Source organism: Carassius auratus, unplaced genomic scaffold, assembly GCF_003368295.1.
Source record: "Carassius auratus strain Wakin unplaced genomic scaffold, ASM336829v1 scaf_tig00016366, whole genome shotgun sequence".
Taxonomy (NCBI): domain Eukaryota; kingdom Metazoa; phylum Chordata; class Actinopteri; order Cypriniformes; family Cyprinidae; genus Carassius; species Carassius auratus.
The window spans coordinates 135,356-149,711 of NW_020524669.1; the positions used below are offsets into that span (position 1 = coordinate 135,356).

A 14,356-nucleotide genomic window follows, 5' to 3' on the forward strand; every position below is an offset into this window, starting at 1 on the left:
AAGCTTGTTTTGTTTATTAAAAAAACAGTAAATGAAGATGGTGGTGAAGTTTAAAAGGGACTTAAAGAATATATTTATAATAGAGAGTGCTAGAGTTAGAGGGTCAAATAAAGATGAAAGAAATGTGTTTTTAACAGTTTCTTGAAGATGGTTAAGGACGCGGCAGGTCATTCTACCAGGAGGGAACATTAAATGTAATAGTCCCTGACAGTGATTATGTGCCTCTTTGGGATGAACAATAAAGCGACGTTCACTTGCAGGACTCAAGCTTCTAGAGAGGCACATAGGGGTGCAGAGCCAGTGGTGGTTTTGTAAGCAAACATCAACGCAATTATAATTTCTGTATTTTTTTCGGTGTGTCTACGCAGAGAAAATTTAGTCTATACGTTGTGCTTTATCACATGTTCGATATGGGTGGTATAATTCTGTCCAATCAGCGTGTGCATATGGAAACAAGGGAATTCTGAAGCGCTGATTGGCCAGTGGTATCGTGATGACGCAAGAGCCCCGCCTTTTTCCGGAAGATAATTATCATGTGACTTGTTTGTTGGCTCTCCGTTATACAGAACCGCATAATTTCATTGCGGCAACAAACACACTCTTGTCCTGAGTAATTTCCCCTTTCCCCGCTCTCATCATCTGTCTCTTCTCCGCGATGGACGAGACGAGCCCGCTGGTCTCTCCGGTTCGCGATTCTAACAATTTTAGCTACGGTCCCGTGGAACCGACCAGTCCCCGAGGCGGATTTGGAGGCACGCCGGGCTCCGTGGTGCGTCTCCCGGCCGGGAGTCCCGGACGCAGCCGCGAGCGACAGCCGCTCCTGGACCGAGACCGAGGCGCTTCACCCCGCGACCCGCACAGGAACGAGTTCCCGGAGGATCCGGAGTTCAGGGAGATCATCCGGAAGGCGGAGCGGGCCATCGAGGAGGGCATCTACCCCGAGCGCATCTACCAGGGCTCTAGCGGGAGCTACTTCGTCAAAGACTCAACAGGGGTGAGAGGTCATCACATCTCGATCTGTGACGCGTTACATCAGTTTCTGTCCATCCACAGCTTCACACAGAGCTGGAGAGTCAGAGTAACAGCTGTGTCATTAGCTCAGGCCTGGAGTCACCAGACATCTGTTTCTCTACAGTTTAATCTGGATTACTGTGTGTATCTTCATCTACAGGCACTTTTATGTGTTTTTGTAATATGAATGTGAAACTTAATTGTGTTTTGGTTAATTATTTTGCATTTCTATTGCACTCTTGTTCCAGGCGCCAGCTGTGCAATCATTATTTATCAAATCTGACGAATGCTTGGTTAAAACTAGGTTAAATTAAGGTAATTGTGACTTTATTGTGTCATTGCACAGGACAGCTTCATCATGCTTGTAGTTCAAAATCTAGATCTATCAACCTAAATAGCATTGAGACCTCACAATGTCTGGTTAGGCAGCCCACCATCTGTTTGATCGATAAACAAAAAAAGCTGTCCCGCACTTTCTGGTTGAAGTTCCCTTTAGTGAAACTGCCCTCTATTATCATGCGGTGATAGAGCTCATATCATTACACACCTAAATGCCCAGCAGATATGCACCACGTCTTTTATATGAGACCTTAACACAGATAACGGCTCTCATAAAAGTCAAAGTTTAGCTCGATTAGGAACGAGTTCTTATTTTTGGCAACTTTACAATACAGTTTCATTTGGAAACCTTAGTCAGTTAGATTAGTTAACGAGCTAACAATGAAAAGCATTTATTCGTCTCTGTAAATGATAATTTCAACATTTACTAATACATTATTAAAATCAAAGCTGTATCTGTTAAAATTATTTAATGGATTCAGATAAAATTAACTAATAATGAACAGTTTTATTATTATTGATTACATTTTAAAATACCGTAACACATGTATTGATCTTTGTTGTTTTTTATTTAACGTGGTAAAGCACAGTGTGTTGTTATTATGTAATCTTATGGTTAATGGGATCTTATTGCAGTTAACATTATGTTTAGTGTAGACAACAGTATCAGTGAAGTTTGAGCTGAAGAGATGTGAGGTGTGATAAAACAAAGGCAATCAAGGTAAATATTATATGAACATTTTGTTTTACATCATAAAGAGTGTTCAGAAATGTGATGCATGTACATCCACTGGTGTTATTTTAGTATAATTGTAGACTAATAGTATTCAATAATGTTTTTAATTAGCTATAACATATTTAGATAACTCTCAGGTGAAACAGCTGTTTTAATTTTGTCATATCCTTTACGAAATACATACCAATTGAACCCTTTGTTTACAAACAACAAGAGTGCTGTCAACAGATGCAGATCTTGCCACTTGAACAAAATCTCTGTCCCACTCTGCAAACGTTCAGAGGTTTTTCTCCGCAATCGTTCAGATCTTTCCAAAAACTATGTTATATTACTATGTGCTTCAGGAGTTTCAGGAGTTTTATTTTTTATTATTATTTCAATTTCGATTGTTTTCTCACTTAGTTGTAGTGATTTCAGTACTTTAAAGTTTTGAGTGTTTAATTTAAAAATGACAAAGAAAATAGGCTGTGAGGTGACCAGAAGTGACCAAAAGACATTATTCCTAACTGCAAACAAACCCATTTTTCATTCAAGAAGTTTTTTTTTTTTTAATGTTTAGGACCTGATTATTAGTCAGGCTGATTAGTTTAGTTAGTCAGATGAGAGCTGAGTGAGTGATGCTTCATGCTCCAGCCTGCAGGGGGCAGAACTGAGTTGATGTGGTATCAGTTCGGTGTTGTGATCTCCAGCGGTGCAGGCCTGGTGTTGTCTCTCATCAGTGAACATGTGGCAAGCTTCATCTGCTCACTCACGAGTCACAAGACACATGACCACGTGTATGGTCAGGTGGTGCGCTGGTAAAATCAAATCACACATGAGTCACGGAGGCCAGATGAAGTCTTTGCTAAAGGTCACTTTTAGTTGGGAAATCACTAAATTTGACAAATAAGATTAAATGTGTGACACTTGTACACATCGGTAAGATTTAAAAATGTTTTTTGAAAGAAGTCTCTTATGCTCAGTAAAGCTGCATTTATTTGATTGAAAATAAAATCAGTAATATTGTGAAATATTATTACAATTTCAAATAACTTTTTTCTGTGTGAACATATAGTAAAAATAATTTATTCCTGTGATCAAATCTGAATGTTCAGCAGCATTCCTCCAGTCTTCAGTGTCATGATTCTTCAGAAATCAAACTAATATGCTGATTTGCTGCTCAATAAACATTTCTGATTATTATCAGTGTTGAAAACAGTGTTTTACCTCGAAAGAAAACTGACATTTCCCATATTGGATGTTTTTTTTTTACTGCATTCTTTGATTGTTTTAATGAAATTGCTTTAAACTCAAGCCAAAATGATGTGTCTAAAGGTTCTGGAAAGCATCTATGATTACTGAATGTTGAAGATTGGCATAAGTATCATAGAGATTTCATCTTTTGAAAGTTTTTAGTTTTTATGAATATTTTGAATTAGTTAATTTTATTATTATTTTTTTTGTTTTACTGTTAGCAATTTTGTGCATTTTCTTTGTTTTTTGTTTTTAATTATGCAGAATAGTTTTGATTTATTCTGCGTTTTAGTTAGTTTAGTATTTCATGTTAAAGTAAATTAAACAAAAATCTTGCCTTAAAAACAATCTGAAATAAATGAAGTTAAAAATAATTGTAATATTTTATCTCGGTTAATGAAACTAGTATTTTTTTTATAGTTTTAAGTTTAATGACTTTAAAATCCCTGGTTATAATTGTGACCGTAGTCTAATATAAGCAATGCAAAGTGTACGACAGCATTTTTTATTTGATTTGCTCATAGGAAAAATGTTGTTTTACTGTCAGAGCAACTTGTGAAAGTCTCAGTTTGAGCAGACTGTGGTGCCTTACACGTAAGATGTGAACCGCACGTGTCGCTTCAGAAAAACCTGACCTGAAATCTCTTTCTCTCTCTCTCTAATCTCAAAACAGAAGACCATTGGCGTCTTCAAACCAAAGAATGAGGAACCGTACGGCCAGCTGAACCCCAAATGGACCAAATGGCTGCAGAAGCTCTGCTGTCCATGCTGTTTCGGCCGGGACTGTCTGGTCCTGAATCAGGGCTACCTGTCAGAGGCCGGCGCCAGTTTGGTTGACCAGAAACTAGATCTCAACATCGTGCCGCGCACCAAGGTATGAGAGCGACACCCACACTTGTGCAAAACCAAAACCGAGGTGAGTGAGGACATGTGTAAGTAGAAATACTTCTGATAGTTTGGTGTTTGTTAGTCAGCCTCTTTCTTTTCCTGTTGCTGGCATGCACCAAAACAAACTAGTCAACCGCACAGCTGAACATATGAGCTGAACAGTGACTGTGGACTGACATGTGCTATATGAAGCCTTCTCTGTGCTCTCTTTCCCTCAGGTGGTGTATTTAGCAAGCGAGACGTTTAATTACAGTGCCATCGACCGAGTGAAGTCTCGAGGAAAGAGGTTAGCGCTAGAAAAAGTGCCCAAGGTGGGCCAACGTTTCCACCGGATTGGCCTGCCACCCAAGGTAAGGTTTATGACAGCGCCACCTGTCTGCCTGGAGGAAGAAGAGACATTTTAGATGTTACTGAACTCACTTTTTATAGTGTTATTTTAGTATCATTGAGATGCAATTTTAAATTTAAAGTATAATTTTAATTTGTTTTTAATTTGAATATTTTCCCGGTTCATTTCAATATAAATATATTGGCTGTGTAAGTTTGTGAATAGTTTTCCTTTGGTTGTTTATAGGTGGGCTCATTCCAGCTCTTCGTAGAGGGATATAAAGATGCTGATTTCTGGCTCCGACGGTTCGAGGCAGAGCCTTTACCAGAAAACACTAATCGTCAACTGCTGCTACAGTTTGAGAGGCTGGTGGTGTTGGATTACATCATCAGAAACACAGGTAACTCACGGAAACCTGCAGAATTAAGGTCAAACGAAACAGCCAAAAACACTGTATATATATATTAACTATATACTGTCTTTATTTTAACATCCATAACTTGTTGTATGGATCTGTAGATCGAGGAAATGACAACTGGCTTATCAAATATGACTGTCCGATGGACACGTCAAGCAACAGGGTGAGTGACCAGATTTGATTTTTTTGGGAGACATTCTGTCCCAGTTTGTGTTTTTATTGATATGTTTATCGAATGCTTTTCTTGTGCAGGACAGTGATTGGGTGGTTGTGAAGGACCCCATCATTAAACTGGCAGCCATTGACAATGGACTGGCCTTCCCTCTCAAACACCCGGATTCATGGAGAGCCTGTAAGCCAATCACCATTCACCTCACAAACACATGACCAGCTACTGGCCAATCACATGGTTATATTCTTTGACAACAATTCATATATCACCATTGCAGTATCATTTATTTTGAGGTGGTTTGTTTCATTTGAAGTAGTCGGTTCAATCTTTTTCTTGATTGTTTGTCCTGTAGACCCATTTTACTGGGCTTGGCTGCCTCAGGCTAAAGTTGCGTTTTCCCAAGAGATCCGAGAATTAGTTCTGCCCAAATTATCTGACCCCAACTTCATCAAAGACCTTGAGGAAGATCTATATGAGCTCTTTAAGGTGAGTCACAGAGATCACCTTGATGTTCAGCTGGGTTTTCACCAGTTTGTTTGACTTATATTCCATGAAATGAATGCTTGGTATTGAATTTATAATATTTACGTTAACACTGACAGAAAGACCCGGGTTTTGACCGAGGACAGTTCAAGAAGCAGATCTCCGTAATGAGGGGGCAGGTGAGTCATTAATCACTTGTGTTTAAAGATACTAAAAGCAATAATCTGCATTAGAACATTACAATATTTTATACGATTGGGCTATGCAATATTGATATTCACCAAAAAATACATCTGTAAATGCCGATAATAAAGCTTTGATTTTATATTAAGCCTAAATCTTCAGAGACACTCATGAGCATTTCATTTTCATTTGTGAAAAGCTTCACACTAAACCATGAAGGTCTTCATGACAAAATAAGTTAGGTTTAATTTGAAATTGTGACAGTGTATTACAATTGTATAGTAAATTTAACTTTTCAAAATAAGAATTAAGGAATATAATTTAAGTGAGATATTTTTGTCCATGTTTAATGCATACAATATACAATAAGTTCTGATATGCATAATCTTATTCTGTTGTAAAAATTATATTTTGATTATTGATAGTTTTAAAGCCTAAAACAAACACTGGGAAAATAAATAAATAAATAATAATAATATTATATATAAATGGGGCCCTGAATTGGTTTCTCTATGGAGTTTCCATAATCACAGGGTTGGTTTATTTATTTATTTTTTTTTTAGGTCTAACAAACATTTGGAATGATATGGGGAAAATACTGGGATTAAAAATGTTGACTAAATGCTATCACTCGGCCTTATTATTTGGCCACAATATATTATGTAAACATTGAAAATGTCCTCATAGGTTTTCAAAAGGGAAAGGGCTCATGTGAACTTTAATATGGTTAACAACTGGGGGAAAAAAACTCATCAGCCAGATTTGCAACAATGAGCGTCGTTTGAAACTCGTTTCTCAAAGCTGCTTGACACTGAATACATTCCTAGATTCTAGATATCTCTCTGAGACGTGACCTTACGACATGTCCACACTGAAGAGAAAAGAGACCAGCACGAGCAGGGAAGTTGAATGAAAACCCCCCTTTGGTTTGGCATCGTTCAACTCTCTCTTTCTTGTCCCGTGTTGCTGTAGATCCTGAACCTGACTCAGGCGCTGATGGAGGGTCAGACCCCGCTGCAGCTGGTGCAGATGCCGCCGGTGACCGTGGAGACCGCGCGAGCGCCGCAGCGAGCCGACAGCGAGTCCTACACACAGAGCTTCCAGAGCAGAAGACCCTTCTTCACCTGGTGTTGATGCGCCAGCACAGCCCGATTTAAGTTGCGTTTTTCACTGGGATTTGGGGAACAGACGAGAAGGAATAACTGATGCTGAACATATAATTCTGAAGGAAGCATTGCCTTGTTTACTGTTGCACAGTTATGAACACACATAGCCGCGTTCAGAGTGACCTGCATGTCGAGTCAGTAAGACGATGAAGGAGAAACTTTCTGTTGTAGTGAAACCTCGATGCTTCACGGCTCTGGAACTGCTCAAATATATCATTCATAAGCGTATTCTGGTCAGGGGGTTCTTGCCTCACTTTTGTGTTAGTTTCGTTGTTCTCACAGTCGTTGAAAAGTCACAATTTTTCTCCTGCTTTTTGTCCATTAGTATGATATTTTTCTACTTTTTTAACGCTCACCTGTTAGGCGTTCGTTACTTGGAGGCAGAGTCACTTTGGCGCTCAACTGAGCGCGTGCAGAAACACCGAACGTTCCATTCTCACAGTGTCATCGTTCTTTTGTTCGTTGTTCGATTTAATTTGAAAATTTAAGATGTTGCCATTTTTTTCAAACTATGTTTTCACAGGTGTCAACAAAACTGACCTTAAAACGTGAAAATGAACTGTATAATTTGTATAAATTGTATGTAATGTATTTAATGAGAGATGCTAAATCTATAACCATAAAGTACTGAATAAAATAAACAGACTTGAGTTTTATTTCAAAAACAGTTTGTTTGGAAGTTCCAGCATAATCACGAGGATAAAAATAACTTTTGTGCATGTAGTGTTTACTGAATTCAGCTACATATTTTCTTCCATATTGCTTCTAAATGTCTGTCTGAGTGACAGAAGAAGACATTAAATAATCAGCACTAATAGTGTCCAGCATACTTCTACAGGTCATAATACTATAATTTACATTTTACCAAAGACTATCTGTATTGAAAACAACACTAATGGATTAATGAGAACTGCGGTGTTGCAATAAAAAGCTAATGCTAATACATTCTTTTATATTTTTAGTTATTAACCATTTAAACACCACTGGAAGGCAAAATGCTCCCGTAAAAAAGGAGAACTACTGAGAAACTAGTGTTTCAAAAATAAAATACAAGCACATATCATTAAATAATACAAACCCAGCACTCTTCGGCCCATACATTTCTTAGAACAGGGGCTCTGGAAGCTTCAATGAGACTGAAATCACTGCATTTAAAGGAAAAGATTACCCAAAACATCGAAAGTCGAGTCATTTGCTCACCCACGTGTAGTTCCAAACCTGTATGATTTTCTGGTTTTTCAGTATGAAATAATTACAATTTTTAATTCACTGAAATACATCTACTTTGGTGAATCCAACTAAATCAAGTCATTTTTCACCCTGAAATCAAAAGGAAGAATGTTTACAGTTTTACCCAATATTTTTAGATTTCATAATTCTCAAATTCTCATTACTGAAATACTATATTTTTACTGTATAATAGTAAAACAAATACTGTAATACAATGATTTTATCAACATACAGACAGCAAACAGATAGCACCATTATGTATAAATATTTTATCAAAAAGTCAATAAATGTATTATTATTTGACTTTTTTGGTATCATAAATACTTTTGGAGTGCATTTAATGGGAATTAGTTTTGTTTTTTAGTATAAATACTTAACCGATATAGAGAAGTATCCTTATTGCATTGCAACTTATGACAATGTGTTTTGTTGTCATTTGATTTATGAAAGAGAAACATTATCTCATTGTTAATCTTTTGAATGCCTCGGTTCACTCATATTTGTCAGAAAAGAGCAGCATAAGCATCTTTTTCTGCTCCGCACAAGAGTGAAGGTGTTTTGAGGTTTGTAACGCATGAGTAAATGACACAGAATGGAAATTTCTGGGTGAACTATCCTATAATAGTGTTTGACTTTTGAGGATGTGAGAATGGCACAAACCCGTAAACAGTGTGTTCGCAGGACTGTAATCCTGTGGGATTATTGTTAATGTCTGTAGTGTTGATTGTTGCTTGATTAAGACTAGTGTTTGATTGAGGAGGTGGCTTCAAGTAAATCTAGGGTGTCTGCGAGTCTCTCAGACGGGAATCTGATTGGATGCACTGCTCCGCTGCGTCAGTGTCGGATCCGGTGCAGGTATCGCTCCGGGTCCTTCTCCTGAACCGTGTTCCAGCTCCACCTGGGGCCACCCGAGGGCCCCTGAGGCTCTTCCTCTGGGGGCAGGAAGTCAGCTTGGTCACATGATCCAGCCTCAGAAGAGCTCTGCCCTCCACAGGCTCCCAAAGCAGATGCATCATCATGATCACTGACATTATTGTCTTCATCTCCAGTTATGACTTCAGAGGTTTGTGCCAGTGAGCCCTCGTTGATTCTGATGGGGGATTAAATAATAATGAATGCACTTTTTCTATGTAAATCATTATATGCTATGTAATTACAGTATCGTGCACATCTGATGTACACGGGAGGTTGGGTGAGACCCATGCCTTTTCTAGTTTGTTTACAGGGTCTTTAATGTGGCAGGCTTGTGACCTATTTTTGTTTAGATTAGCATGTTTCCATTAACACACACACAACACGCCAGGTGCATCTGAATAAACACTAGTAAATCTACTAGGGTAAGTTCTATAAAAGCACATGCAAATCACATTTCATCCCCAAAATTAAAGGAAAAACTTACGTTTTGAATAAAAAATTGCTTATTTATTTACAATTTTGTACAAATATTTTTGTGCATGATTTTCACCTAATCATTTTTATAATTCTCAATCTCGAAGATGATTCTTTTTTTTTTATTAAAATAATTGTAAAAAAAAAACAATGTAATGATTTTGATCAATTGCAATCAAGCAGTAAATACCACAATTTTGTATAAATACTTTAATATTATAATTTTTTTAATTGCATATGAGAATGCCTTTTTTATAATGTATAATTTTTTACATTGCAAATAAGGAGAATTATTTATATACATACAATACATATACACACAAAAAACTGATATTAAAAAATACTTTTACATGACAGGTAAGGATTCAAGCTTAATTCGCTTTATGCAAATTTATCTTTATATTTTTGGGTATAATGTGAACTTGACATTGAAAAAAAAAAAATGATATCCACAATTTTAGTTTAACACAGTTGTATTTCAATAAGCTAATAAAATTGAATGTGCATGCAATTCTGTACAAAAATATTACAATGATGTTGGTTACAGTTTACAAAGTGACAGTTTACAAAAGCAGGCTTTATTTTGTAGATAATAATGATATTGTAGAATCATTTCTCCCTCAGTCTCACCTGTGATGACCCAACGCTCGCATCCATCGTGTTCCTGTGCTGTCTTTATGAGCCTCCACCCTGAGGCCGCTTCGGGTCCGCGCTCGGACTCTGAGCCCCACGAGCGCCTGGGCCAGACCCGTCTCCACCTCCGCCATGGCTCTGTCCTCGTCCTCCTCCTCCCGGTCCGCTCCGTCCTCTCCAGCCGCCGCTCCTCGGTTCCTCCACACCATCCGTGCCCTCTGCTCGGCGTCCGGGTCTCCTGCCGCCTGGAAGAGCTGCCGGAGCTGCCGCAGGTTCACGCCCTGGAAGATGTTGGCGGTGCCGGACTTACGGTTCCGGCGCACGGAGCCCGGCGGGCGGGAACACGTGGGCTGGGACGGGCCTGCGAGAACAGAAGCTGAGGCCACGTCCTCCATCTGCACAACAAGAGGTGTAGGTCACAAGGGTTAAACAGAATGTAGCCCTTCTGAGATGACAAGCAATTTTTATAAACTAGAGGTGTGTCTCAAATCACGTACTTATGCACTATTCTATGGCGTTTTGTAGTACACATAGTGCGAGTAGTGTGTTCACACTGAAAACTCAGAAAAGTACATTTTAAATGAAGTGTGGAATATAGGACTTTTCTTTTTCTCAGTGCCACAACAACAAGAGGTATTACATAGTCACAATCAAAATAAAATTAGCTGCCAGAGCAAAAAGAATGAAGAAAATTGCATAGATTTCAAAGCTTTCAGAGGATTACGTTTTCAGTGTATTTTATGTTGGACATGCACTCAACTGTTGCAGCTGTAATTATGTCAACGAAGGGGGAGGGGCTATCAGACTCTGATTATTTAATGACAAAATAACCTTAGAAAAATCATACACTACATGGATGGGATGCAGTACTTGTTATATTTTCTTTTCTATGGAAAATATATAATCAAGTCAGAATGCATGGATCAATTTTGGATGGTCTTCAGGGTAGAAAAGGTCAAGTTATGATGTAGTTTTGATATCTAGCAGCAGTTACCCTACTCAACTAACCATGGCTGTGTTCAGAACAGAACACTGTGTACTTTACAGTGTGCAATGCATACTATTCGTTTTAAACTATGCATTACGCAGCGATTAACATGCAAATTGGCAGCCCCATCAAATGAGTATGAGTATGCTGTTTACTTAAGCAATTATTGCACAAAGTAAACATTGTTTGAATCAGCTTTCTGGTTTCATCTCTCAGATTTCTCAGAAATAATAAATGTAGGCAGGATTTCGTTGACTGCTCTGGCTCATTTGCTTCAGTGATTATGATATATTTGTCACAAAGGCTGCTAAGTTTGCAGCTCGATGAGTCACGTGACGGCACAGTGACGCACGAGCGCACGAACATCCGCGGTGACAGCTGCGCGAGGAGGCACTGCAAAAACACCACTGAAAACATCATTTCACACGCATTCACTCAAAATACAGCACATAACAAGAGGAGTGAACGCATATATTCAAGAATAAATGCTCGGTTAAGAGTGACGACTTGTGGGACCACAAAGACAAAGCACAATCGTTGCGCGTTAGTCATATTTCTAGTTGGGAATGCGGTTCCGCTAAGGTGCGCTTTAGGAAAAACACATTAAAAAGACATCAACAACATAATTATGTTAAAGTATACTCACCTTGTCTGTGTGAACTAGTGTCTCTAAATCGTTTGCATGTCAGCCCTTTGGGATATCTTTAGGGAAAGCAGCAGAATGCTGTAGTAAACAGCGTGGCTGTTTGTCTCCGTCTGTGTCAAGCAAGCGGAACGGACGGTAAAGTTTAACGCTCAGACTCGTCACCTACTGTACCGCTCTGACCAATGAGATGAACGGAATGGACGTTTGAACCCGCCTCCAAACCGCGTCCAGCCAATCACATCTCTCCTTCCTGCGGGTCGTGTGGTCTGAAGTAATCCTTCATTTACGTCAGTGCTGCCGCGCACGTGCCAATATGTGAAACTGTCTCGAGAAAAAGAGAACGAAACTCGGTTAACAGTTATTCTGGTATTTACAATTACCAGTAATATAAATATATATCTAAAAAGCATCGATATTTAGGAATGTGTAGTGATTATAAGATTATTTAAAAGCATCGAGCACGATTTCTATGTCACTGTTATTTATTTATATATTTCTTTTTTACATTTTTGATAATTTCTTTAGAGGTGGTATTTGACTCTGAGCTTCTACTTTTCTTTTATGTAACATCAGGTTTCTGAAGGACAACATTAATATTGAAAACCCAATTAAGTAGTAGGCCTACTATTTATTTGCCGCAGAAGTAATGTAGAAATAAAACCGAATTTTTGATGTCTTTCTTTTTTCCGCCAACAGAGGGAGACATAGGTCAGTGTTGATTTAGCAAAATAGTAAGAGTACTGCATCCTCCTTTTCTCCTTCATGGAAGCAGATTAGATCTATATCTAATCTCTTGATTGATTTCCTAAAAGCCACAAAGAGACATGAGAAACATCTTACGTTTCACAGCTAAACATCCTGAACTAAAGGAAGATCACAGTTTATTATAGCACTCATGCACATATATAGTATGTATATTAATAACAGATTTGAAATTGTAACCTTAGCCATGGTCCTCAACATGCCAAAGATAAAATAGAGACCCTGCAGTAAATATTGATTCATTTCATATATATATATATATATATATATATACACACACATACAGTGGTGTGAAAAAGTGCTGGCCTCCTTCCTGATTTCTTATTTTTTTGCATGTTTGTCACAGTTTAATGTTTCCACGTTAAAACTGTGGTTCAGCACATCTGAGTTCAGTTACTCTAGCCACAGCCAGGCCTGATTAGTCCCACACCTGTTCACAATCACAAAATCTCTAAAATAGGACCTGCCTGACAAAGTGAAGTAGACCAAAAGATCCTCAAAAGCTAGACATCATACCGAGATCCATAGAAGTTCCGAAACAAATGAGAAAGAAAGTAATTGAGATCCATCACTCTGAACAAGGTTACAAAGCCATTTCTAAAGATTTGGGACAGGGAAACTCAGTGAGTGCCATCATTCACAAATGGAGAAAACATGGAACAGTGGAGAACCTTCCCAGGAGTGACCGGCTGGCCAAAATTACCCCAAGAGCACAGCGACGACTTATCCAAGAGGTCACAAAAGACCCCACAACAACGTCCAAAGAACTGCTGGCCTCACTTCCCTCAGTGTTCATGACTCCACCATAAGAAAGAGACTGGGCAAAAATGGTCTGCATGGCAGAGCTCCAAGACGAAGACCACTGCTGAGCAGAAAGAACATAAAGGCTCGTCTCAGTTTTCAAGTCCACCTCTGAACGGCTGAAGAAAAAACCCAAGATGAAGACTTTGGAGTGGCCTATAGTCAAGGTCCTGACCTGAATCCTATTGAGATGCTGTGGCATGACCATAAAAGTGTTTTATGCTTGATAAACCCTCCAATGTGGCTGAATTACTACTAATTCTGCATGGATGAGTGGACCAAAATTCCTCCACAGCGCTGTAACGGACTCGTTGCAAGATGTTGCAAACGCCTGATTGCAGTTGTTGTTCATAAGTGTGGCCCAACCAGTTATTTGGTTTAGGTGGCAAACACTTCTACACAGTTTTGTTTTTGTTTTCCCTTAATAATAAAAGCCTTAATTTTAAAAACAGCATGTTGTTATCTTTTGCTAATATTTAAAGGGTTTGTTCACCCAATAATCATAATTATGTCATTAATAACTCACCCTCATGTAGTTCCAAACCCATAAGACCTCAGTTTATCTTCGGAACACAGTTTAAGATATTTTAGATTTAGTCCGAGACCTCTCAGTCCCTCCATTGAAAGTGTGTACGTCCAGAAAGGTAAGAAAAACATCTTAGTTTAAGTAGTACATGTGACATCAGAGGGTCAGTTAGAATATTTTGAAGCATCGAAAATCAGTTTTGGTACAAAAATTGCAAAAACGACGGCTTTATTCAGCATTGTCCTTCTCTTCCGTGTCTGTTGTGAGAGAGTTCAAAAACGAAGCAGTTTGTGATATCTGGTTCGAGAACGAATCATTCGATGTAGCCGGATATTTTTGAACCACTTCAGTACACTGACTGAACTGCTGTGAAGACAAAACTGAAGATGAACACAGAGTCGACCCAGATAATGACTCGTTCACG

General features: G+C 38.6%; 2 protein-coding genes across 2 annotated transcripts; one reads left to right on the forward strand and one right to left on the reverse strand.

The window, feature by feature from the left end:
• Positions 1–511: 511 nt before the first annotated feature.
• Positions 512–7,590, forward strand: LOC113075096 (phosphatidylinositol 4-kinase type 2-alpha-like). The gene is made up of 9 exons (XM_026247820.1): positions 512–994; positions 3,993–4,193; positions 4,426–4,557; positions 4,782–4,935; positions 5,055–5,116; positions 5,206–5,305; positions 5,478–5,611; positions 5,728–5,787; positions 6,764–7,590. Exons 1-9 carry the CDS (start codon positions 656–658, stop codon positions 6,923–6,925), a joined length of 1,344 nt encoding a protein of 447 aa, XP_026103605.1. The 5' UTR covers positions 512–655; the 3' UTR covers positions 6,926–7,590.
• Positions 7,591–7,594: 4 nt separating this feature from the next.
• LOC113075097 (uncharacterized) lies at positions 7,595–12,012 on the reverse strand. Its single transcript, XM_026247821.1, has 3 exons — positions 11,844–12,012; positions 10,207–10,604; positions 7,595–9,277 (listed from the first exon to the last, which is right to left on the reverse strand). Exons 2-3 carry the CDS (start codon positions 10,602–10,604, stop codon positions 9,022–9,024), a joined length of 654 nt encoding a protein of 217 aa, XP_026103606.1. The 5' UTR covers positions 11,844–12,012; the 3' UTR covers positions 7,595–9,021.
• Between the last annotated feature and the right edge of the window lie 2,344 nt (positions 12,013–14,356).

Bases quoted from the DNA above. Each gene is read 5' to 3' on its own strand.
- LOC113075096 (XM_026247820.1), top strand. From the start codon at position 656: ATGGACGAGACGAGCCCGCTGGTCTCTCCGGTTCGCGATTCTAACAAT. The intron at 995-3,992 runs GTGAGAGGTCAT...ATCTCAAAACAG, and splicing joins TCGTCAAAGACTCAACAGGG to AAGACCATTGGCGTCTTCAA. The intron at 4,558-4,781 runs GTAAGGTTTATG...GGTTGTTTATAG, and splicing joins GGATTGGCCTGCCACCCAAG to GTGGGCTCATTCCAGCTCTT.
- LOC113075097 (XM_026247821.1), bottom strand. From the start codon at position 10,604: ATGGAGGACGTGGCCTCAGCTTCTGTTCTCGCAGGCCCGTCCCAGCCC. The intron at 9,278-10,206 runs GTGAGACTGAGG...ATCCCCCATCAG, and splicing joins CGAGCGTTGGGTCATCACAG to AATCAACGAGGGCTCACTGG.